Source organism: Clupea harengus, chromosome 11, assembly GCF_900700415.2.
Source record: "Clupea harengus chromosome 11, Ch_v2.0.2, whole genome shotgun sequence".
NCBI classification, from domain to species: domain Eukaryota; kingdom Metazoa; phylum Chordata; class Actinopteri; order Clupeiformes; family Clupeidae; genus Clupea; species Clupea harengus.
Window position 1 is genome coordinate 2,892,637 of NC_045162.1, and position 25,254 is coordinate 2,917,890.

At 41.3% G+C, this 25,254-nt stretch overlaps 2 protein-coding genes and 1 pseudogene across 3 annotated transcripts; 2 read left to right on the forward strand and 1 right to left on the reverse strand.

The window, feature by feature from the left end:
* The first annotated feature begins 4,998 nt into the window (after window positions 1–4,998).
* Window positions 4,999–23,981, forward strand: LOC105910620 (E3 ubiquitin-protein ligase NEURL3). 2 transcript variants are annotated; one of them, XR_004164690.2, is made up of 5 exons: window positions 4,999–5,374; window positions 5,719–6,222; window positions 6,333–6,485; window positions 6,637–7,116; window positions 23,515–23,981. XR_004164690.2 is itself a non-coding variant. In XM_031576798.2 (4 exons), the coding sequence occupies exons 1-4, from the start codon at window positions 5,290–5,292 to the stop codon at window positions 6,783–6,785; spliced, it is 891 nt and encodes a 296-aa protein (XP_031432658.1). In that variant the 5' UTR covers window positions 4,999–5,289; the 3' UTR covers window positions 6,786–7,656. The 2 variants fall into 2 exon arrangements, 1 of the variants encoding a protein (XP_031432658.1); XM_031576798.2 differs by lacking the exon at window positions 23,515–23,981 and having other exon boundaries at window positions 6,637–7,656.
* On the reverse strand, window positions 8,544–15,288 carry LOC116222485 (annotated as a pseudogene).
* Window positions 19,124–23,516, forward strand: LOC116222484 (E3 ubiquitin-protein ligase NEURL3-like). Its single transcript, XM_031576799.2, has 4 exons — window positions 19,124–19,752; window positions 20,779–21,282; window positions 21,393–21,575; window positions 23,240–23,516. The coding sequence occupies exons 1-4, from the start codon at window positions 19,734–19,736 to the stop codon at window positions 23,386–23,388; spliced, it is 855 nt and encodes a 284-aa protein (XP_031432659.1). The 5' UTR covers window positions 19,124–19,733; the 3' UTR covers window positions 23,389–23,516.
* Window positions 23,982–25,254: the final 1,273 nt, after the last annotated feature.

Consider the following 25,254-nt stretch of genomic DNA (forward strand, 5'->3'; position numbering starts at 1 on the left):
AGTACATTGATGATTACAAAAATCTACTTGTACTCCATAACATTAACATTAACTTTACTTTGTATTATGACCTTTAACAAAACACGGCTGTGAATGCAGGTTATCTGTGAGATGATCACGCCAGCTGTTTTAATTCAACCCATTGGACTTTGTAATAAAATCATTGAGATTACAAAACGTAATCAGAGTTTACTTGGGTACAGCTTTTGCTTCCTCTACACACTTCTGACCTCTATAGATCATCATATTGTGATTGAGATGATTACAGGACTTTGTTATTGAACCTATAAAGAAATTGCGTGTTTTATAATAATAAGGCCGTGAATTGCGATGCATCTATGAACCCTATTCAGCACCAGTCAGAATGAAACAGAAAGCATGATGTGTTTAAAACAGCAACATGAGCCATGACTGGCAGGGATTTATGAAATAGGTTTCAGACAGACACCTATTGATTAGGCCATTCTATTGATTAGGGTCTATTGCCCACCAAGACCACTTCTTTCCCAGAGTGCAGGTCTCCTTGTAATTCCAAGAATATCAAAAAGCACAATAGGAGGCAGAGCCTTGTGCTTTCGAGCCCCCCTCCTGTGGAATAATCTTAATGCCTCCATCTGAGAAGCAGACACTCTTTCCATCTTTAAATCTAGACTAAAGACATTCCTCTCTGCTGCATCCTATAGACATGAATGATGCATTAAAGCCCAGCACCTCTCACAACATACTTCAGCCATCTTGTCAGCCATGTTGTTGTGTTTAGCAGCAGTGGGCCACAGTCAGCCATGTTGTTGTATTTAGCAGCAGTGGGCTACAGACAGCCATATTGTTGTGTTTAGCAGCAGTGGGCTACAGACAGCCATGTTGTTGTGTTTAGCAGCAGTGGGCTACAGACAGCCATGTTGTTGTGTTTAGCAGCAGTGGGCTACAGACAGCCATGTTGTTGTGTTTAGCAGCAGTGGGCTACAGACAGCCATGTTGTTGTGTTTAGCAGCAGTGGGCTACAGACAGCCATGTTGTTGTGTTTAGCAGCAGTGGGCCACAGACAGCCATGTTGTACGGTGTAAGAGGGCCTTTACTGATCCCAGGTACAGCATGTGACGTGTGTTGCGTCTGTCGCCAGCCAGTTGTGCACTGTTGTTGTATCCTGCCACCCTTGCTATCCTTGTAGCACTAAAATTCACACGCACCATGTCAGCCAACATAACATAACATAACTCATCAAAACTAAACATATGTAAAATTTCCAACATAAATAAAATTGGGCTATATGTGTCTGCAACAATGTACTTCCAACATTGTGATGTGCATATGTAGGGGTACCTGTGCAATATGGGGAGGAGTGAGGTAGGACCATAGAAAAAGCAGAAGTATTCGATATTTAGACCACACCACTGTGTAAATGTTTTAGGCATTTTTTTTTTTTATTTCTTCTGTTTTAGTGTGTCTATATATTAAAATTAGTGCTGTCAGTTTAACGCGTTATTAACGCCGTTAACTCAAACCCATTTTAACGCCGTTAATTATTTTATCGCGAGATTAACGCGAGAGATTTTTTTTTATTTTTTTTTTTAGATTAATGTTCTTTTTGGCCTCGCAAACTGTGTAGTAGGCTAACGTTACGGTGAGTGAATGGTGAGCGACATACGGCGAAATGGATGATAAAAAGCTTCTGAATGGAAAGTTTACTTTTTAAAAGTTGTGTTGTGCAAAAGAAGCAAGCTTCACTGTTGTCTGAAAATGTCAACAGGCAGCTGGCTGAAAGAAAAGAAGTAGTAGGCTTACCTTTTATTGGTAACCTAACTGTTACGGTTCATTGTTTCTGAAATAAGAGGCCTGACTGCTATGTTCCCAGCAAACTTGAAAAAAAAATACAATATTAAGCCATGGTTTAACTGCACTATAGGTTGAGTCCTTGTTTACCTGAAATTTTATTTTGTACCGCCCTATTTGGTAATGTTGGTTTTCAATAAAATAAAACATTTGCATAAAGCAAGCCAATTCACTGTTCCATGTTGATAAGGGCATTAAAATAAAAATAAAATGATGGAAAAAATAAATAAATGAAGGGACATTTAGAATAGATACAAATTTGAGATTAATCGCAATTCATTTTGAGTTAACTATGCAATAAATGCGATTAATCGCGATTAAATATTTTAATCGTTTGACAGCACTAATTAAAATGTTCATGTCATTTTGAGAGCATTCTCACTTTACAGCATTGTTTCAGATGTTCTTGTGCACAGAAGTACTGTATATCGTTTGAGATTTTTCACAGGAGCCACGATTTGTAGTCCTGTCCCCGGGCCTGTTTTCCTGCCAAGGCTCTGAATGACAACATGTTTCTTATCAGTGCAATGTTAATATTTACCAGAGTTTGACTGACAAGTCATGCTGGAGGGGCTGAGATGGTTATTAGGAAATCACGTGATAACTAGGAAATGCACTGTATACTAGAGCTCTTCTATGTGCAGCAGCTGTGACACTGGTGGATGAACTGCACACAAGCTGCAATTTAGCATAAGTGAAAACGTGAATTTGTCTCACAAAAGGATGTGCAGACAGAAAGTAAACAGCACACCCATATTAAACATTGTGAAAAGTATGACAAGTTATGAGCCTCCTTTCGCCTTCACTAAATAAAAGACAGTTGTGGTGTTGTCTGTAATATTCATGTGACTGTTAATGCTTATCTGCAGTAAGATTTTTATTGAAGGCTTTGGTCATTGCAATCCTTTTATTACATTCACAGCATGCAACTTGAGATGTTTTTATCTTTGCAATTGAACCTATAAAGAAATTATATGTTGTATAATTCCTCCAAGGCCATGATTTGCAATTCATTTATGAACCTTATTCAGCACCAGTCAGAATGAAACAGAAACCCTAGGAGGTAGTTTTTCCATTATCCTGCTGACAAACAAACAAACACAAACATAACCTCCTCGGCAAAGGTAATACAACCTTTTTTATTGATGACCTGTGAAAACTGATCTGTCATTAGTCAAAGTACAGAATGACTTGTAGAACTCCTAAACTCTGCTCCATTTAATTTAGTTCTATATTTAATGGACATTCTTTTGGAGTAGCCTATTAGGTTCATATCACTTCAACTACTGTGTGTCCCAGCCATACACTGCAATACAGTCCTCCCAGTTATCATCTTAAAGTCAAAACATAGAGAACATAGCCTAAACCAAAACTCTTAAAGTGACAATACACCATTAATCAAAACATCATCAAGTTGGCAACATTTCTTTTTAACTGAGTATTTGAAAAAAGATGCACAATAAAAATGTGAGGATGGGCAAAATATGTTATTAGCAGTTTCAACCGAATAAAGAGGATAATATCCATAAAGCTGGTAAGGTATAGGCCTTTTGTTTGCTTTAGTCGCTTGCGTCAACATTTGTGCGACTTGTTTTTGTGTTATTGTTTACATATTAACATTTATAACTATAATAATGTTTATCTTTTTAATAATGTCTTTTTTGGGGGCACCCAAATGGCCAGCAGCCCTCCAGACTACATTTGAACCCTATAGGTTTATTCAGAATGTGATTTACTCTAAGGGACAGATGGCCATGCTACATTGTGTTTACTAGACATGCATTTGGCATCAACCCACATTTGAATAAAATACATATGCATAATAGGTGTAAAAAACATCATCTTATAAAGTTACTCACTACTTGAGTACTCATTTTATAATGATACATTTCTACTTTTACTTTAACTTCTACTTGAGTAACTATTATTATTATAAAGTAACAATACTTTTACTTGGGCACAGCTTTTGCTTCCCCTTCCCACCTCTGACTATAGATCATCATATTTAGCTTGAGATATTCACATGACTTTGTAATTGAACCTATAAAGAAATGTATAAATGTATAAATGTATATATGGCGTGTTGTATAATTCCTCCAAGGCCATGATTTGCAATTCGTTTATGAACCTTATTCAGCACCAGTCAGAATGAAACAGAAACCCTAGGAGGTAGTTTTTCCATTATCCTGCTGACAAACAAACAAACACAAACATAACCTCCTCGGCGGAGGTAATAAAAGATTTCTCATCGATGACCTGTGAAAACCTTTCCATTGGTTTGATCTGTAAAGATGTACAGGTCCTGCCGTTGGCAATAGAGAGATTAGAGATAGAGATACTCATGGTGAACCACCTGAGTACACAATGCATGTTAATGCTGCAATACGTACATATTATATGTCCGACAGAGATTGTCAGAATAAAATATGGATCGGTAATATGAACCACCTGTAAGACACTAAGGAAAGGACGGCTTGTGATATGAAGCTGCAATCTACCAGTGCATGACATAAGAAGTAAAACATTTGTTTTAGATGTCTGAGATGAAATGAGAAATGGCTCCAGTGAAAATGATTCTATGTATTATTACATTTGTGAGTTTGTAAGATCTTGCATGGAGCATCTCACCCAAAAGAAAAAATGAAAAATGACAATCAACTTCTTTGTGGTTTAATCTTGCTCACAGTATTCTCAATGTAATCAGGATCTGAATATAAAGTTCAAGACGAAAGTACAATTTTAATGCTCAGACTCATGTGTAATGGTCAGGCCATGCTCCAGACTGGGGAACAGACTCATGTTGTCTGTGGGGCTGCCCAGAGCACCATTCCTTGGTGGAGTTTCACAAACTGTGTGATGATTACATAGCTGCCATGCTTTGTGGCATTTTGCTGATTCTGGTCCAAGCATACAGTACAGCATAGCTCTGCCTGGAAAGAGTTCAGTTCACCAAACTTTCACATTGCGATCTCACAAAGTAGTTTATTTGTAGAAACATTAATGAAGGTTGTGTTATGATTTGTTATGGGGCTAGGGGTGTTCATTATGTTCTTTTAATGTTTTTTATTTCTATCAATGGAATTTAAAAGCAATTCACACTTATATGTACATGTTTGTGACAGAGATGCATTAGAACACTGGAAAACATAAGTAAAGAATGTGTAAAGAAACATGGCATAAAAAACATGACAGAAGATTTCAACTGCCGGCATGCCTTCCCAAACTCACTGATTCTTGTTCTCACAACTGCAAACAGACGCATGCGCACAGACACAGACTTCTGGGTACTTTTCCAACACCAAGTCTCCTCCCAATTCGACAGCCCCTCCCCTTTCCTTTTCACTGCCTCTCCCTGATGACCAATGTTTGTAAACCCCAGGCACGTGCGTTTATGTGGCTATAAAGGCAGGCAGATAAAAGTTCAGTCAAACAGAAACAGACAGTTTAACAGATTACCAGATGAATCTGTGGGTCAGTCCAGATCTCATTGACTACAATACACATGCACATACAGAATCCAAAGAAATGACAGACAACATGAACGGTAAGAATTTATGATTTTTTACATCATTTGTTAACCTTTTCTTTCATTGCAAAGCTACAGTAATATTTACATGAAAGGTTATTTTTAGAAAAGTACCAACCTGCACTTTTACAGATTAAATGTCTTCTAAATATCAGGCTATTCTACCACCAGTCAGTCATACAGATAGCAACCATTGTGGGGCAGTTACAGTAGCATCATTGATTTAGATGATGAAATCAAATTCAAATAAAAGCTTAATTTCAAATCTGATAATAAAACCATGGTTGAGGAGAGAGGTTACATGATTACACGTTATCCAATTTTTCTCTTTTTAAAATTAGTTTTTTTTTCTCATTGACCAGTATGGGCCCAGCTCACCCATCCCTGTGGACCTACTTGCCTGGGTCCTCTGACCTTCCACCCTGGGGCCGTGGGCAAGAAGGTCACCCTCAGCCATGGGAACTGCAGGGCCTCGAGGGACTTGGAGACCTTCAATGATGGCTTGGTGTTCAGCAGTCGCCCGGTGAAGCGTGAGGAGCAGGTGCAGATCAAGGTGGAGCGCAGCCTTTTAGCCTTTCAGGGCGCTGTGCGGGTGGGCTTCACCAACGTGTGTCCAACCACCCGCCCTCTCCCACCCCTGGCCATACCTGACCTCACAGACAGACCCGGGTACTGCGCGCTGCCAGTGCCTCATAGTTGCTGCCCGCCTGGCACCACAATCACCTTCTGGATGACCCGTAAGGGACACCTGGGTTACAAGACATCCACTGGAATGTGTAAAAATACGAAGACTGATTTGGACGTCACTCTTCCCCTTTGGGCCCTTATTGATGTCTACGGGCAGTCGACCACAGTGCTCTTACTCGGTGAGTTCACAGACGGTGTACACTGATGCCATTTCTATCTTATAGGCCAACTATAGCCAGTGGGTCTTACTGTCATTGGCTGATCTTCTGGTTATGTCTCTACTTTCCAGGTTCTGCAAGGAGGACTTTTAAGTTTATTAGAGAATCCTGCCCTGTTCCTCACAGCTTATTTCAATGTGGCTATGAAGATACCCCACCTCGGTTAAAGAGACGGATAGAGATGGCTCAAGAGGACCAAAGCAACAATAACAAACCTCCAACAGGTTAGTATCATTCAGTAGAAAGACCTTCTGAAGGCAGGCCAAATGAAGCTTTGAAATCTGTCATTTTCAATGGAGCAACTCGTATTGCTTTTACAATATGCAAACCTTGAGTCAGGCATTCCTCTAAGACAGCTCTTCTGTGATCTTCCAGAATCCAGGTCAGAGGACTTGTGCTCGGTGTGCCAGGATCGTGAAGCTAGTTTGGCCCTCCGCTGCGGACATCGCTGCCTGTGCCTCCCCTGTGCCAACAGGGTGTTTGCAGAGTTCGGGACGTGTCCTCTGTGTCGGCAGAGTGTCTAGAAGAGTTTGGGACGTGTCCTCTGTGTCGACAGAGTGTCTAGAAGAGTTTGGGACGTGTCTTCTGTGTCAGCAGAGTGTCTAGAAGAGTTTGGGACGTGTCTTCTGTGTCAGCAGAGTGTCTAGAAGAGTTTGGGATGTGTCTTCTGTGTCGGCAGAGTGTCTAGAAGAGTTCGGGACGTGTCCTCTGTGTCGACAGAGTGTCTAGAAGAGTTCGGGACGTGTCCTCTGTGTCGACAGAGTGTCTAGAAGAGTTTGGGACGTGTCCTCTGTGTCGGCAGAGTGTCTAGAAGAGTTCGGGACGTGTCCTCTGTGTCGGCAGAGTGTCTAGAAGGTTCCATGCGGTGGTTGTGGTGCTGCCGTGCTGCCCACAGGCTGATAAGGACACTGACAGGTTTCAGCCCAGATGTGTCTGGTAGACACTAGAAGTATACCTGCACCAAACCTCAAGCAGTGCTATATGTTATTGCACTCTGATCATATTGTACAGCATTTATGCACTTTAAATACTGTTTTGAATACTCATTTTGTAAAGCATTTATGCACTTTAAATACTGGTTTGAATACTCATTTTGAAAAGCATTTATGCACTTTAAATACTGGTTTGAATACTCATTTTGAAAAGCATTTATGCACTTTAAATACTGTTTTGAGGAAGACTTTTCCCATGTTTGATCAATGTGACTTGTTTAAGGTTTACAAAAAATGTACCAAACTGATCAAAAAGTATAATCTGTCTACTGAGGGAACTGTTTATACCATAAATTGTATATTTTGAGTCCTGTTTACAATTTAAATGTGGTACTTGTAAATATTTGTGAATACATTTGTCAATATTTGTAAATATAATTAAATCATGGCTTGTCAAAACATATACATTTGGTTATGGTTGATCCTTGTTTTTCAAAAGAGGGATTGAGAGAGAGAGCGAGAAAACGGGGAGACTAGCTAACTAAGTGACAGATGGGGTGTGTCGTATCTGAACAGCCAAATAATCAATCAATTGAATATGTTATAATAATCAATAAATAAACTCAGACAAACCACTAAAATCTTGTTCTCGCTATGGAAAAAAACAGAGCACTTAAAAGAGTAATCTCTGCGGAAGAAATGAGCCATCAAATCAGCGGATCATATTGGTCTGGTTGTTGCTTACTGTCACTTTTACTGACTGATAGTTATATATCACACTCCATTTATGGTCCACTATCGATCTACTATACACATACCCAGCAAACCCACAAACCTCTACTCATATTCAGTCAACTCCGTCTGTCCAGGACGCTGCTTTGAATTAGGACAATTTATTGGTCAAGAAGATTGACCTCTGCATTTAACTCCTCCGTTAGCAGCGAACACAAACACACCCGGGAGCAGTTTGGGTGCCTTGCTCAAGAACACCTCAGCAGTGGATGTTAAGAAAGGGGAAAGCGCCCTTTATTCTGTGTACATCTTTATTCTGTCGACATCTTTATTCTGTCTACATCTTTAGTCTGTTGACGGCTTTATTCTGTCGACATCTTTATTCTGTCTACATCTTCAGTCTGTTGACGGCTTTATTCTGTGGACATCTTTCTTTCTTTTTTCACTGCTGGTTCAGAGAAAGTAACTAACTCGGACGCAAGACCGATAATCTCATATTTAGGCCACGGCTGCCCCACGCGGCTTCCAATGCCCTGTTTGATTCCCTATACTCATGGCTGTGAAGACTCAAACTGTGGTAATAATATAAAATAACAAAAGCACAAAAGGTTTGTTCGTGTTTTTTTTTATTGTGTATTGACATCACATCACCCATTGTATCACTATCAATAAAAATGATCCTCTCACCAAAAACCAGCCAATAAGACTGATCTAGTTATATTTTTTAGAACTGGCAGAACCGCCACTTCCATCCTTTAAACGTGATCAAATCGTAAAAGTGAAATTAACTGATCAGAGTTGTTGTATGGCTACTTGCTTTCATCCACGTTAGTTAAAGACTGGTTTCTGTGTTTTTGAACATATGCTGCCACCTAGTGACCATATGATTTTTTTTACAGTGACACCAAGAGAAATGACCAGATATGATTGGTTTTTGGACTCAGATTGAGGAAAGATGATAACATGGAAGACATGGTCATATAGAATAAACCATATAGGGGCATCTCTGAAGTAAGTCAGCTGCACATCTAAGACCCACTTAACCAACCCATTAAAATACAAGGGTCGTTAGACGTTGTTAATTACTCTATGCAGAGCCTTACATAACTGTCAAATACCTCAAGAAGAGCAGCAGTGTGATTTTCCCAATAGATAGGATACGTAACTTTGCATTGTTGGATACATCAAGGAAGTAGTGTGAACATGCTCTGCATTATGCGTGATAAAAAACAAAGCTGAACAGTAAATACTTCATGTGAGCCTTTCCAGTGAGTCATCAACTCGCCAGTCAACTTTTTGTCCAGGGCTTATTAACCGGATATATTGCTGGTGACTCAGTCGTTGCAAACCTGTTTCATAAAAAAGACAAAAAACTAATTGTAACTATCATTTATATAATATTCACACATGTTGATGGAGATAATTTCCAAACACTGTTAATGACTTAAGAATATAATAATCAAGTGCCTTGTATTATTAATTACCTTATATGAATCATGTACTTATGTAAGCAGGAACATGGCTTTTCTGTGTTTCTGCGTGTGTGTAACTTGGAATATTAGGTGCCACTTAGTCTGCATATGTACAAGAGCATGTTTAGACCAGAAGTGATAAGAAGGGTCGAACTGTGCTTCTTCTAACCTTGCAAAACTTCCATCCTTGCCTCGGACGTGAGAAATCCACCACGTGGTTTTCTCTGCTGAACGCTCAACTTCTGTCTATATAAACCTTGTGCGATGTGTTTATCATTGCTTCACTTTCAGCCTTGTGCTGGGAGTGAGCCCGATTGCAATTGTTGTTTGTCTAATAAATATACTTATATGCAGCTCCGGAGTCCTGAGGTAACTAGGGTGAATTTTCACCTATCATAATTGGGGGCTCGTGACCGGGATTCCAACAACCTCAACGGCTCTCCACGCTGGGCTAATCATCAGGATCTGAACCATACGGAGGAGTATGAGACTCTGTTTTTCTAAAGACCTCCAACTTGAATTGGAAGGAGGCCAGGGCCTGCCAGCGGGGAGAGCCGAGAGTGAAGGAAAAGAATTGGACTGTAGGGTGTGGACTCCGAGCTGTTTGTGAGTATATTGTTTGTTTGTTGTAAGTGCACGGTAGTATATTGTTGGTTTATTGTTTGTTTCGGTTTTGTGTACACGTGTCTTCGAGTGGGGCTGTGTTGCCTGTTCTCCGCGGGGTAGAGAAGGAATTCTTTAAGGTTACAAAGTTGTTAGAGATATTCCTGCTTGCCTCGTGTGTTGAACGAATTTGCTAGCTGTGTTAAAAGGTTGTAAATGAGAGATAAACCTGCGTGGTAGGGGGTCCTCCGCAAACTCTTCGGTTGTAAATGAGAGATAAACCTGCGTGGTAGGGGGTCCTCCGCAAACTCTTCGGTTGTAAATGAGAGATAAACCTGCGTGGTAGGGGGTCCTCCGCAAACTCTTCGGGGTAAATGAGAGATATATCCCCTTGGCCACTGGAAGCCTGTACAAACTCTTCGGGGTAAATGAGAGATATATCCCCTTGGCCACTGGAAGCCTGTACAAACTCTTCGGGGTAAATGAGAGATATATCCCCTTGGCCACTGGAAGCCTGTACAAACTCTCTAGACCTATTTCTAGACGACTCCGGAGAAGTCTTTTAAAGGTCTATCCATTCCCCTTTACCTGGTGTTTTGCTGTGGGGTTGATACTAACTGTTTTAGATATATTCCTGAAAGAATTTGCTAGAGTTAGAGATACTCCTGGATGCTGAGGTATATTCCGGTCTCCTTAAGAGACAAAACACAAACATTGAGAAACTCAGTTATAGCTCAGTTAGAGGGGTATAGTACGTTACGAATAGATATATTCCTGAGGGAGACGAATTAAAAGAGCTATCTCCAGTCTGCTTAAGAGATAAAGAATTTGCAAGAGTCAGAGATACTCCTGTGTTATTTTTCTGTGGGATTGAGACAAACTTTTTACAATGGGTAAAACACAGATAATTATAGTCATAATTTATGTAATTAAAGGACTGATTTCGCATTACTGAGATGCCTTGACCCGGAACCAGTAGGGGACTGATCACCCCAGGGAAATCCCCTGGCCTCAACCTCCTCACAAAACGAGAGAGACGGAGGACCTCTGGTCGGGCTCGGGTTGACTCAGCATTGCGATCTCAAGAACAAACTATGAGAGTCTGAAAATAGAAACATAACTAACCCTAGTGTGAAGAATAAGATAAAGGTAATTTAAAAGGTTTCAAGAGCAGTTATTATTAGAGGTATTAAGAGAAATACATAAAATAACTTACAAATGGGAAAAAGTGCGTCAAAAGCAGAAGACGCACATGATAATAGCAATAAGAGGTGGTTTAAAATGTCTACAACAAGAAGAAAATTGTAACACTGATTTGAAAATGTTTTTACATTATTGGTTGCACCAAACAGAGCAAAGCTAACGTTAATGGTGGCAAGAAAGCCAATGATTTTTTGTTTTGTTTTGTTTTATGTGACTTTGGTGCCTGCTGAGCAGTAATCAGAGAATTAGATGCCCAGAACAGTAAGGTTGTAAGAAGAAAGAGACATCTAAAAGCAGAGTTTGAAACAGGAGAGATATTTCAAAATACAGATTATGTTTCAAAAACATGCCCTACAAACTTATTAGGAAGAGATGTGATGTGGGTTGGGCATTAGAATTGTTCCAACAATACATGGGTTTTAGAATAAATTAAACAATGATGTCCCAAAATATTATTATGTATATAATATACACTGTTTAGCCCAAAAAAGATTTTAAGAGAAATGTAAGCCTGTCACACTAACTACATTAACCTAGACTGATACATTGGACTAAGACAGGATGGGTGGGGGCTGAGTGCTGGCTCAAAAGACTGTATTCTCACAAGCCATGAGCTCAAACTTAGCTACAGTTCGAGGGACAGTCAATTGTTGTTGAACATCTAGTGCTGTTCCTCCAGATAAGAAGACCTGTAAACAACATACCCTGGCGTTGTTAGGATTTTTAGCAGAAACAAGGCCACAACATTAGCAGCTATGGTCCACTAAAGTAAAGCTATCTTAAAAAGCACCTCAGCCACAGACAAAGAAATAAATTATGTATTTTCTGAGAATGACTAACTTCTGAGATAATGGATTCCTAACCACGAGTTAGAAACACAAATGTTGCAGAGTTTACTTTATTCTCAGCCCAGGTCAGCAGGAGATATTATTAAAAGGCCTGAAGATGGAAAGCAGGCATTTGAACAGATAAAACAACTGTTGGTCAGTTCTGCTGTCCTAGCACATCCATGACATGACAAAGCCATTCATACAAACTGTAGACTAAAAAAAAAAGGATATATAACATCTGTGTTAATGTATAAGTGGGGACTTAAAGTTGATACCAGTGGCATACTAGGCAACACGGCTAGATCCAGTAGCCCAAGCAATGTCTGAATGTTTACAAGCAGTAGTGGCTGCAGCCTTGGCGGTGCAGGCCTCTGCTCCTATTGTACTAAACAGACACTTACACTGAAAGTTCCACATGCTTATTTTTATTTATTTAATTTTTTTTTGCTCACTCAGCCTCATATCAATATTGAGCGCTGCGTGACATTTAACCCAGTTACACTTTTACTTACGGCAGAGGACAGATAAAAACTATGGCAGCCAGAGCTGACCTACAAGATATGCCTTTTCCAGAAGCTGATTTAACTATTGTTTGTTGATGGTTCAAGCTAATAAACCTTGAACGCATAGCCACTACTTCCACACTATTCCGCACAGGCAGCGGAACTAATTGCACTGACACACATGCAAAAGACCCAGTTTCATTGGGAAACCACAAAGCAGACAAGGCCAATAACCAGGCCAAACTACAACAACCATCTGAGCAAATTGAGAATCCAAGAGTGAAATTAGTGAAATTAAGCATGCATGTTGTTATCACTGTTTGAAATGATGTATGGAAGAATCTACACTGCCTAAACTCTCAAACCATTTGCTGAAACAGACTAAGAGATTGAATATACATTTGCAGAATATATGGCAAAAATGTGAATTAGCAAAATGCTCTCAGAACTCTCTGTGCTCCGCAGGAACCTGTGAGGCTGAAACCAAGGTTGGGCCAGGAGATTGGGTAATAATCAACAGCCTCAAAAGAAAACACTGCCACTTGCCCAAGTGGGACAGACCATACAAAGTGCTACTGTCAACATCTACCACAGTCAAAATAGCAGAGAGAGCCACCTGGATACATCTAACACATTGTAAACGAGTAAGCCTTCCTTAGAAAGAGACAGAGGATAGGAGCTGTCTTCCTCTACAGTTTTCCAAGGCCGGGCCACTGTGACAGAAGTCCAGCTACAAAGGGGATTCTTTGCGTTAGGCAATTTTTCGTCTCAAACCTGGTGAAGAAAACAACACTGTCCAGTGGGGTAAAAGAGCCTAGTGGATACTGGGAGGGCGGGGCGGTCCTATCTCTGTGAAGTCATGGGGAGTTACAAGGGGAAAATGAAACAATGTGTGGAACTTTTGATCATAACTGTACTGCTCTACATTTTGGGACTTTTAACATATTGATCACAACAGGCAACGGTCTTGGTCAAATGTCCGCGATGGGGCCTATAAGATCATCCGTGGTGGAAATGGGTGAACCAGACTGCCCACACACTTTCCACAAAAAGACTGTTTACATTTTCCTGCCCAGTAATATTCAACAGCCGATGTGTTCTGCAGGATGCCTGATGGGAAACAGGGCCTTCAAGGACACAGCAAAGAGGCCTTGTTCGAATGTTATCTGAAGCCTAGGCGAGCTAATGACACACACACAGTCGACATTCACTATGTTGGCCTACAAATGCAAAGTATACAAATGTGTGATGAGAAATATGATGACATTTTAAATGATTAACTTATAATGATATGGAGTGATGCTCAGTAATGATCTCTGTTCCGAAAATCCATGTGATGAAGCTCAGAGTGGTGATTTTGAATTATCCATTGAAACGGATAAAAGGAGGGACTGATGGAGATAATTTCCAAACACTGTTAATGACTTAAGAATATAATAATCAAGTGCCTTGTATTATTAATTACCTTATATGAATCATGTACTTATGTAAGCAGGAACATGGCTTTTCTGTGTTTCTGCGTGTGTGTAACTTGGAATATTAGGTGCCACTTAGTCTGCATATGTACAAGAGCATGTTTAGACCAGAAGTGATAAGAAGGGTCGAACTGTGCTTCTTCTAACCTTGCAAAACTTCCATCCTTGCCTCGGACGTGAGAAATCCACCACGTGGTTTTCTCTGCTGAACGCTCAACTTCTGTCTATATAAACCTTGTGCGATGTGTTTATCATTGCTTCACTTTCAGCCTTGTGCTGGGAGTGAGCCCGATTGCAATTGTTGTTTGTCTAATAAATATACTTATATGCAGCTCCGGAGTCCTGAGGTAACTAGGGTGAATTTTCACCTATCACATGTTAAAAGAAAATTGTTAATTTCTTGCCGTTTGAAAATGCACAAAAGCTCTAATAACCAGTCTGGATACTTTGTGACAGCAATCTTACCTTGGCGTAGACACCAGGGTTGCCGGCCTCAACACAGCCATATCCGCAGGACACAACACCCTGAGACAGAGAGAGAGAGAGAGAGAGAGAGAGAGAGAGAGAGAGAGAGAGAGAGAAAGAGATATGTGTTTGGCAGAATCCCAAAAGTAAACTACCTGGCAAGAGTCTTTTCTGCCCTCCAGGTATCCGGCGCAGAACATGGCGTCGGTGATCATGCCGGGGTAAGAGTTGTCACGTACTTGTTCTGGCTGGTGGGCTTGCTCAGCTTGATCAGCATGATGTCGTTGTCGATGTTGTAGGAGCTGTAGTTGGGGTGGCCGATGGCGCGGGAGGAGGTGATGAACTGCTCATTTCCCTCAGTCACTCTGATGTGGTGTTCGCCCATGCAAACCTCAACACGGCTGAGAGGCAAGAGAAGGGAATATACCTCACTCACAGAATGCATAAACAATTCCTTGGACACATTAACATGCAAAGTCATACATTTACATTTATCTGTAATACGATAACTCTACAATACACTAGTGGTAACAAAGTACTTTTTGTTATCAGCCCAACATGTTATTCTAACACATTTTATTGCTCTGCACTGCTTCTAGTAAATGCACAAATGGCTCCTCAGTTGAGTGCAGATGGCATGATGTGTAGCAGTGAGCAGATGAGCGCCATCCCTACTCCAAGCCCTGGCAGGTGTCTGTCCTGGCCTGGCCTGATTGGTCACTAACTGACCAATAGACTTGGTTTTGCAACAGGACCGCACCGCATCATCTGTATAAATACCAGGTGTCCAGGTAAGACCTTCATCGACAGGATCAACTGGCAATCATGAGGTCTCTTGTGTGGGGAGCTCCTCCTCCACTGCCTCAAACGTGAGGGGGAAGGGCTTCCTCTCAGTCATCCTCCAGGTGGCGCCATTTCCAAGGATGCAGTCACCGTACAAATGTTGCCTACAACAGTAAACGGCACAATAACATGGTTTGAATGGGTGAGTCTTTATCTGGCATCAGTTTTCATCAGAAGTTCTGGGCTGATTTTTTTTACATGTGTCATACGTGTAGTAGTGATTGTTGTTGTTACTGTACTGTGCTGTCTTTCTCACCTGTGTCTTTTTCAGACGTGTCCTCATGGCCACAACTGTGGGACATGGACCTTTCTCACCTGTGTCTTTTTCAGACGTGTCCTCATGGCCACAACTGTGGGACATGGACCTTTCTCACCTGTGTCTTTTTCAGACGTGTCCTCATGGCCACAACTGTGGGACATGGACCTTTCTCACCTGTGTCTTTTTCAGACGTGTCCTCATGGCCACAACTGTGGGACATGGACCTTTCTCACCTGTGTCTTTTTCAGACGTGTCCTCATGGCCACAACTGTGGGACATGGACCTTTCTCCCCTGTGGCTTGTTGTTTGTGTGCTGTTCTTTTGAGTTTTAGCCTGCCTTTTAGGAAGTTAGCTCGCTAGTCTTGGACCAAAGCACCAAAGCTTGTTAGACTGCTTTATAATCGTTTTAATTTAATGGAGGATACAGAGAAATGAAAGCGAAATGAGAGCTATGAAATGAAATGACAATAGAACCCAGCGTGATCATGCATCCACTGACTTTGGACCTTTTTGTGAGGTGTTCACAGGCTGCTTCCTGCAGATGACTGTGTCAAAATAAAACAGAACATTGTGTCAAAATAAAAGAGATGGAATGTTTGTTTGTTTGTTTTTTGTAAGATTATTCTTGCCAGACTTGTTTGAATCAGCTGCAGGCCAAGGTGGAGTTGCTGTCAGTAGGTTGAAAGTGATGGCTGATAGCAACTACTGACAGGCCTGAGAGTCAAGGAATATCTTGAGGCTTGAGGACAGATATACTTGAACTGACCAATATGATCTGCACTAGATACAAATTTGTTTACGCTCCGATTCACCGATTTGGATGGTGTAAGGGCCAAACAGCTGACAACCTAGCTGACCGAGATTAACCATTACTGAGATCCTGATTGCTGGAATATTGGACCTCAAACTTGAAAGAAAATGAATTCAATTTTACTCAACTGCTGAAGACTGATATTTAGTTATTGTGCCCCTAGAAACGTAACGGCAGATATATTTGAAGTAATTTATGTTGCTGCATGTCCTCAGTCTCCTGCTGAAATGGTCATACTAACATCACAGCACACACTCACTCTGTATCACTGCAAGTTGTGTCAAAGTTACAGTACGCTTAAGTGTATCTAGTTCCTTTATCGAATCCCTCAAGCACTCTATTCTGATATTATGATCCCAGCACCAGGGATGGAACTCTATTCTGATCTTATGATCCCAGCACCGGGGATGGAACTTGAAATTGTGCCCCCTGTAGAAAAAAAATTCAATGTTTTTTTTTCTTTTTCCATCCTTGAAAAGTCATGGAACTTTAAAATCCCATTTTCCAGGCCTGGATAAATCATGAAATTCAGTAAATTCATTGAAAGTTTTGGAAAAGTAATCTTGTTGTAAGTAGGTTTAATTAATTTAGCGTTTCCACTGGAATTGACATAGCCTAACTGGCCTTTTAGAAAATGAATGTTAAAGGTCACTGTTTAATTTTCATCAACACATTAGACTCAAACCTGTGGAGTAAATTAGGCAATTTTGTGTACTTGTAGGTTGTGAAAGGTCAGCGACAAATCACTAAGGGTCCTTGACAAGTCATGGAAAAGTTTTGAAATGTCAATGAAAATGGGTGGGAATCCTAACAGGTCACATAATGACTGCACAGCACCCCACTGTCTTTCATTTAGTGAAGGCGCAAGGAGGCCCATAATAACTTGTCATACTTATCACAATGTGTTTATTATGGGTGTGCGGTTTACTTTATATTTGCACATCCCTGGGTGAGACAAATTCCCGTTTTCATAAAACCTATTTGTGAGATGTTCACAGGACTTTGTAACTGAACCTATGAAGGAAATTGCATGATGTATAATTCCTCAATAGCCATGATGTGTTCAAAACAAAAAACCTACAACATAAGGCATGAATGGCAGTCATTTATGAAATAGGTTTCAGGCAAACAGCTCTTCACTGGGCCTTTCTAAAAAATGAGGGGTCCCTCCCCCTACAAAAAGGCAGCCTTTGATTTGTTGTATGGCCTAAAGGCAGCCTTGAGGGCAGCCTTGAGGTCTACTCCCTCCAATCCTAAACAGAGGCCTGGTTTGCTTGTCCTGTCTCTTACAGAAGTAACTGGAAGGGCTTCCACTCAAGACTTCAGCCAAGGCCAAATGCCCCTTGCAACATTAATAAAAGCAAAACTGAATTTGTGGATCCTCCCCGTGATTCGGATCGGCTCCTTCCTTCCTTCCTTCCTTCCTTCCTTCCTTCTTCCTTTAACGGGTTCTTCTTTGGCCCACATTACACCTAGTTTCATGAAAATTGGGGCAGGAGTTATTCCGTAATCCTGCAGACAAACAAACAAATCGCACCCTAAACATAATCTACTTGGCAGAAGTAAGAAAACATTTCTTATCATTGTGGTATGTCAACATGTAAACATTGTGGTATGTAAACATGTAAACATGTAGACATTGTGGTATGTAAACCTGTACCTGATTTACAGACCCTGCTACTGACAATAAAGAGGTTACTCTGAAAACTCTAGGTAGACCACCGGAGGACACCATGCATATTAAAGTTGCAAAAATATCAACTTGTAATATAAACCACCTCCCAACAACAACCTACCATCTACCAACAAGGACTGCTTGTGATATGAAGCAGCAATCTACCAGTGCATGTAATAAGAAGTAAAATATTTGTGTAAGTGTCTGAGATGAAATGAGAAATGGCTGCAGTGAAAATGGTCCTATGTATTATTACATTTGTGAGTTTGTAAGATCTTACATGGAGCATCTCACCCAAAAGAAAAATTAAAAATGATAATCAACTTTTTTGTGGTTCAATCTTGCTCACAGTATTCTCAATGTAATCAGGATCTCAATGCTAAATTCAAGACGAGTGCACAATGTTAATGCTAGACAAGATGCAGTTGCATCAGTCTGATAAAAGCTTTATTGTGTAATGGTCAGGCCATGCTTCAGACTGGGGAACAGACTCATGTGTAATGGTTAGGCCATGCTCCAGACTGGGGAACAGACTCATGTGTAATGGTTAGGCCATGCTCCAGACTGGGGAACAGACTCATGTTGTCCGTGGGGCTGCCCAGAGCACCAGTCCCTGGTGGAGTTTCACAGACTGTGTGATAGTTACAAGAGTTCAGTCTCCCACACCTGATAGCAGAATGTGTAGGCATTTATACATTTCAGTCAGGTAGAATACAATAGAAGAGGGGATGACCACACCCTTCAGGTGAGAGGAAGGGGGAGACAGTGGGGGTGAGGGGTTCACCTATGGGGGGGGGGGGGGGGGGGGGGGGGGTGATACTATGGCACAAAGGGTCTTAGCAGGAAGGAGCCTATCTGGGGGGGGGGGAGGGTTCACAAGCCACTTGTTCAGGTCTCAGTGAAACAGACGGAGTACACATCCAAAATGAGTTGCAGATACAACATAAGGAGTTAATGTCTTACAACAACAGAATAGCAATATTTCCAGTTCCATCAGTCCCCTATATGAGCATTTATATGCTCACACAATAACCACCATGCAACAGCCAATCAGAGCAGGAAACATCAATATATGTTAAAGATACAAATGATACAGAACAACAGTAGAATAGCTATTTTGCAGTTCCATCACACTCGATCACACTCATCCATCTTCACACTAGCTGTGCTGCCTGACCAGTAGAAATGTCTAACTTTTACTTTGTATGTTTTTTTGCAATCTCAATTGGGATCTCACAAAGTAGTTAAAAGCAACTTTTAGTGTTATAGTACGTACATTTTTTTGTAAAAATAAAGATTTTCTTCTTATCATGCATTAGAACACTGAAGTAGAAAAACATGGTATGAAAACTCAACTGCCGACTTGCCTTTCCCAACCCACTGACTTTCACTCTCACAGAAGTGCAAACAGAAGCTGTCAGACTCATGCGCACAGACTTCTAGGTACTTTTCCAACAATTCGACAGCCCCTCCCCTTTCCTTTTCAGTGCCTCTCCCTGATGACCAATGTTTGTAAACCCCAGGCACGTGCGTTTCTGTTGCTATAAAGGCAGGCAGATAAAAGTTCAGTCAAACAGAAACAGACAGTTTAACAGATTACCAGAAGAGTCTATGGGTCTGACCAGATCTCATCGACTACAATACATGTGCACATACAGAATCCAAAGAAATGACAGACAACATGCATGGTAAGCATTTTTACACCATTTGTAAAACTTTTCTTTCATTGCAAAGCTGCAGTAATATTAACATGAAAGAAGGTTCTTTTTTTTAGAAATGTACCAACCTGCACTTTTCCAGATCAAATCTCTTGTTTTTAGTTTTTGCTAGTTGGAGCTCAGTCTATCCTACTAACATTCAGTCATACAGATACCTATCATGGAACTCACCTTGTGAATGATGAAGGCTATTACACCTCAAATAGCAGACAGTTGAAGATTGTCGTGTTGCCAGCATTGCCATGTTGTGGTAGTTACAGTACATCTGCATCATGGACGCTTGCCAGTAAACCTGGGCCCTAAGCCAGTAAATATGGCAAGAATGTGAAAGGGAAGTGGCAGTGGCAATTTCTCAGTCACCTGCTTTCCCAAATAATAATATTGCACTGAGCCGTGCATGGACACACTCTTTTACCTCTTTAACACTCTTTTACCACTTTACCACTTTTTTAACTCTTTTACACTATTTTACCTCTTGAACACTCTTTCTTACCAGCTACTTCTGTAAAAATAAGCAGTTTGATGGGGCACACGAAAGAATCCTTTGTGTTTTGAATTTATATGAATTGATTTAGATTATGAAGTCAATTTCAAATGTGTCATTTACAACATGTTTGGGGAGAGAGAGCTCTATAAGTGGGTGAGAGCTCCGAAGGTTACATGATTACATGTAAACCAGTTTGGCCAATGTGATTGGACACACGATAATGTCAACAAAAGGGTGATTGGGATAACAACAGGGAGCTGTTTAGAGGACACAGACTCCCCTCACCCTGTGCTTCAGAGGATAGCAGAACAGTATCAGAAGACTAAAACCATTTCCAATTCCTACAAAACAAAGGCTAGGATAAGCAAGACACACAAGCCTGATGACATTACACACAGGCCAAACCAGTCGGTTGATAGACTTTGCAGTCAAGATACTGTAATTTGGTTTTGATCAGTTGCTGCGGATCTCTCTAATCACTTTGATTGATTATTTTTGTCATTGACCAGTATGGGCCAGGCACTCCCGTCCCTGTGCACTGACCTGCCTGGGTCCTCTGACCTTCCACCCTGGGGCCGTGGGCAAGAAGGTCACCCTCAGCCATGGGAACTGCAGGGCCTCGAGGGACTTGGAGACCTTCCATGATGGCCTAGTGTTCAGCAGTCGCCCGGTGAACCCTAAGGAGAAGGTGCAGATCAAGGTGGAGCGCAGCCTTTCAGCCTGGCAGGGCGCAGTGCGGGTGGGCTTCACCAACGTGTGCCCAACCACCCGCCCTCTCCCACCCCTGGCCATACCCGACCTCACAGACAGACCCGGGTACTGCGCTCGGCCGGTTCCTCATAGTTACTGCCCGCCTGGCACCACGATCACCTTCTGGATGACCCGTAAGGGACACATGGGTTACAAGACATCCACTGGAAGGCGTGAATATACGCACACTGATTTGGATTTCACTCTTCCCCTTTGGGCCTTTATTGATGTCTACGGGCAGTCGACCACAGTGCTCTTACTCGGTGAGTTCACAGACGGTGTACACTGATGCCATTTCTATCTTATAGGCCAACTATAGCCAGTGGGTCTTACAGTCATTGACTGATCTTCTGGTTATGTCTCTACTTTCCAGGTTCTGTAAGGAGGACTTGTATGGGTATGGTTATGAGAAAATCCTGCCCTGTTCCTCACAGCTTATTTCAATGTGGCTATGAAGACACCCCAGCTCTGTTAAAGAGAAAGATAGAGATGGCTCAAAAGAAGAGCAAACCGTCTCAAGAGGACCAAAGCAACAATGACAACCATTGGAGAACAGGTTAGTATCAAATCATATAGTAGAAATACCTAAAAAAAAAATGTAGGGAGCAACTTGTTATTGCTTTTACAATATGCAAACCTTGAGTCAGGCATTGGTCTAAGTCTTAGACCATTGATCTTCAACCAGAGGTACTGCAGGCGGTCCGCCAAATTATTTCATCTGAAGCATGGTTTCCCTCTTCCAAAAAATTAAAAATGTCGATTAGGCTACATAAACATAAACAGAACGTAGAAAATTGCGTTCTATTCGTTTATAAAATAATACATAGGCTACCCATGAATCTTCACGCGATCATTTGATCACCATGGGAACATGTGCACTTTTAGCTACATTTAGCTATCTGGTGCCAAAACACGTTAACTGCCATAATCATACAATTTGAAATAATCGTTTTGTAATTCCTCGGAACAAAACCTCAATGTCAGACACCGCTGATGGCCATTGTTCAGATGATCTACCTTCAGATAATGCCAACACCCCTTCCATGAATAGGATTAAGCGCAAACGGTAGAAAACACGTATGATAAATATTCAAATAATTAAGTTTGGCTTCACCTACAAAGAGACCGATGGTGACGAATTACCAGTGTGCATGGTCTGCTCTTCCGTGCTATCAAACGAAAGTATGAAGCCATCAAAGCTGCAACGACACTTAAAGACAACACATGCTCACTTGAAAGAAAAAAACATTTAATATTTCCAGGCTCGTTTTAAATTGTTTGAGGGCCAGCAGACCTTGATGAGACAAAAGCCATACATAATTGCAGAAAGTTTAATATTGCCAGCAGCTAGTGTGTGCAAAATAAGGTTTGGGAAGGATGAGTACGTAAAATAACTGAAAAGCATCCCATTGCCCGCCCTATTGATGAATTGGCAGCTGATGTGAGGGCACAACTTGTCGCGAAACTCCCGAAGACAGATTATTTTGCACCCAATTAGATGAATCCACCGATGTGTCAAACAACGCCCAGCTTTAGCGTTTGTGTGGTTTGTCGACCAAAATGAGATGCAGGAGGAATTTATGTTCTGTTAGCAGCTGCCTGGACGTACAACAAGGTCAGAGAATTTCGAAGTGATTTTTTCCGTGAACATGATGTACCCTGGCCAAAATGTGTCGCGATGTACACAGACGGTGCAAGAACCATGTGTGACGCACTGCATGGTTCATAGGGAGAATCTTGTTGCCAAAGACATGAGTGATGAATTGTCAAACGTCAGGCCTCTCACTAGGCATGAGATATTTCATCATGAGATATTTCATCCAACTTGTTGTGCGTCCAGACAGCTGCCTACATAATATAAATTCCTCCTGCATCTCAATATGTATGGCTTCTCAAGCTACTCAATTCTTTGTTCCTCCCTAATTGAATTCAGAGTGATGGCTGTGTGACCATTTTTCAATAATAAACAGAATAAATTGAAATGAGTTGTGTGTTACAGATGATGTGTAATTCTGTTCAAACACGTGTAATGTGTGTGTGTGTGTGTGTGTGTGTGTGGGACTGACACTTAGTTCCAAAATAAAATATTTGAATATCAGGCCTAAATTTGGGGCGGCGGGGGTGGGGGTCCCTGCTCAGTGTCCCTCTCAGCCAAGGGGTCCTTGGGCTGAAAAAGGTTGAAGAGCCCTGGTCTAAGACTTTTCTTCTGTGATCTTCCAGAATCCAGGTCAGAGGACTTGTGCTCGGTGTGCCAGGATCGTGAAGCTAGTTTGGCCCTCCGCTGCGGACATCGCTGCCTGTGTCTCCCCTGTGCCAACAGGGTGTTTGCAGAGTTCGGGACGTGTCCTCTGTGTCGGCAGAGTGTCTAGAAGAGTTTGGGACGTGTCTTCTGTGTCGACAGAGTGTCTAGAAGAGTTCGGGACGTGTCCTCTGTGTCGACAGAGTGTCTAGATAAGTTTGGGACGTGTTCTCTGTGTCGGCAGAGTGTCTAGAAGAGTTTGGGACGTGTCTTCTGTGTCGGCAGAGTGTCTAGAAGAGTTTGGGACGTGTCCTCTGTGTCGGCAGAGTGTCTAGAAGAGTCCGGGACGTGTCCTCTGTGTCGACAGTGTCTAGAAGGTTCCATGCGGTGGTTGTGGTGCTGCCGTGCTGCCCACAGGCTAATAAAGACACACAACCCAGATGCATTTGGTAGACACTCGCAAGTATACCTGCACCCTACCTCAAGAAGTGCTATATGTTATTGCATTTTGATCATTTTGTACTGCATTTATGCACTTTAAATACTGTGTTGATAAAGATAAAAAAAAGTTCAGATAAACCAAATGTACTAAATATTTTAGATAGACTAAAAATGGTTTGTGTACTGTGTGTACTGCCTACACCATAAAATGGAATGGACATATATTATGTTCTGCCATCCTGTTTATATATTCATTTTGGTACTTGTACTGTGAATATTTGTAAAAATAATAAAATTATGACTTCACAAAACATATCCATTTGGTTATGGTCGACGATTGTTTTGTTATGTTTTTTGAGAGAGAGAGAGAGAGAGAGAGAGTGAGAGAGAGAGAATGGGGAGACACACATCACTGACTAGGTGTCATGTTTGAACAGCTCATGATTAAATTGGTGATGAATGTTGAATGTTGAATGTTGAATGTTTTTGGGGGTCGAGCAGCGAATCTGCACTGGCCCCCTGTGTGTTTCTACCCTTTCTTGTTGTTATGCATTCAAACATATATATTTGGTTGGAGCCAAAATCAGTGTGCCAAATTTCACAGCATTTTCCACTTCTTCTTCTGGCTAGGGTGTCTAAGGCAGCCTCTAGATTAGAACCAGAAGGTAAAATGTTGTGAATTTGGCTCACTGATTTTGGCTCCAACCCTGATTCTGTGCAGTAAGTTTGATGTGTGTGACTCAAGTGCTCTATCGCCACCTTTGGTTCAAAGTTGGAGGTTCATTCACGCACATGACTTTTTAACCGAATGAGTCAAATTCGAAAATGTGGCCTCACTGGATTTCTTGGGTCATATTGAAAGCATTAACCCTTAAAAGCGATGAAGCCACCAAACAGGAAGTAGGCTCATTTCTCAGCAACCCTTTTATATATCTACACCAAATAGCGTGGACTGACTCAACCCTTTTATATATCTACACCAAACATTGTGGACTGACTCAACCCTTTTATATATCTACACCAAACATGGTGGACTGACTCAACCCTTTTATATATCTATACCAAATAGCGTGGACTGACTCAACCCTTTTATATATCTACACCAAACATTGTGGACTAACTCAACCCTTTTATATATCTACACCAAATAGCGTGGACTGACTCAACCCTTTTATATATCTATATCAAACATGGTGGACTGACTCAACCCTTTTATATATCTACACCAAACATTGTGGACTGACTCAACCCTTTTATATATCTATATCAAACATTGTGGACTGACTCAACACCATGCCCAAAGGTAGACCAGCAACAATGACCCTGTTTGATCGCTCAGGGTTTTCAATTCCTGCTCTGAGATCACATTTGTTTTTAAAATTGTGTAAAAAGGAAATGTATTCTTGAAGACCTTTCATGTATTATTATAAACCTCTCAAAGCTAAACACAAAGCCAGAAACCCCAAACGCATTCTGATTAAAAGGAACTCGGGAGCAGCCATTATGCCCTGTCAGTCAAACTCGAGCTACCTTTAGAAAACAAGAACGTAGGTAC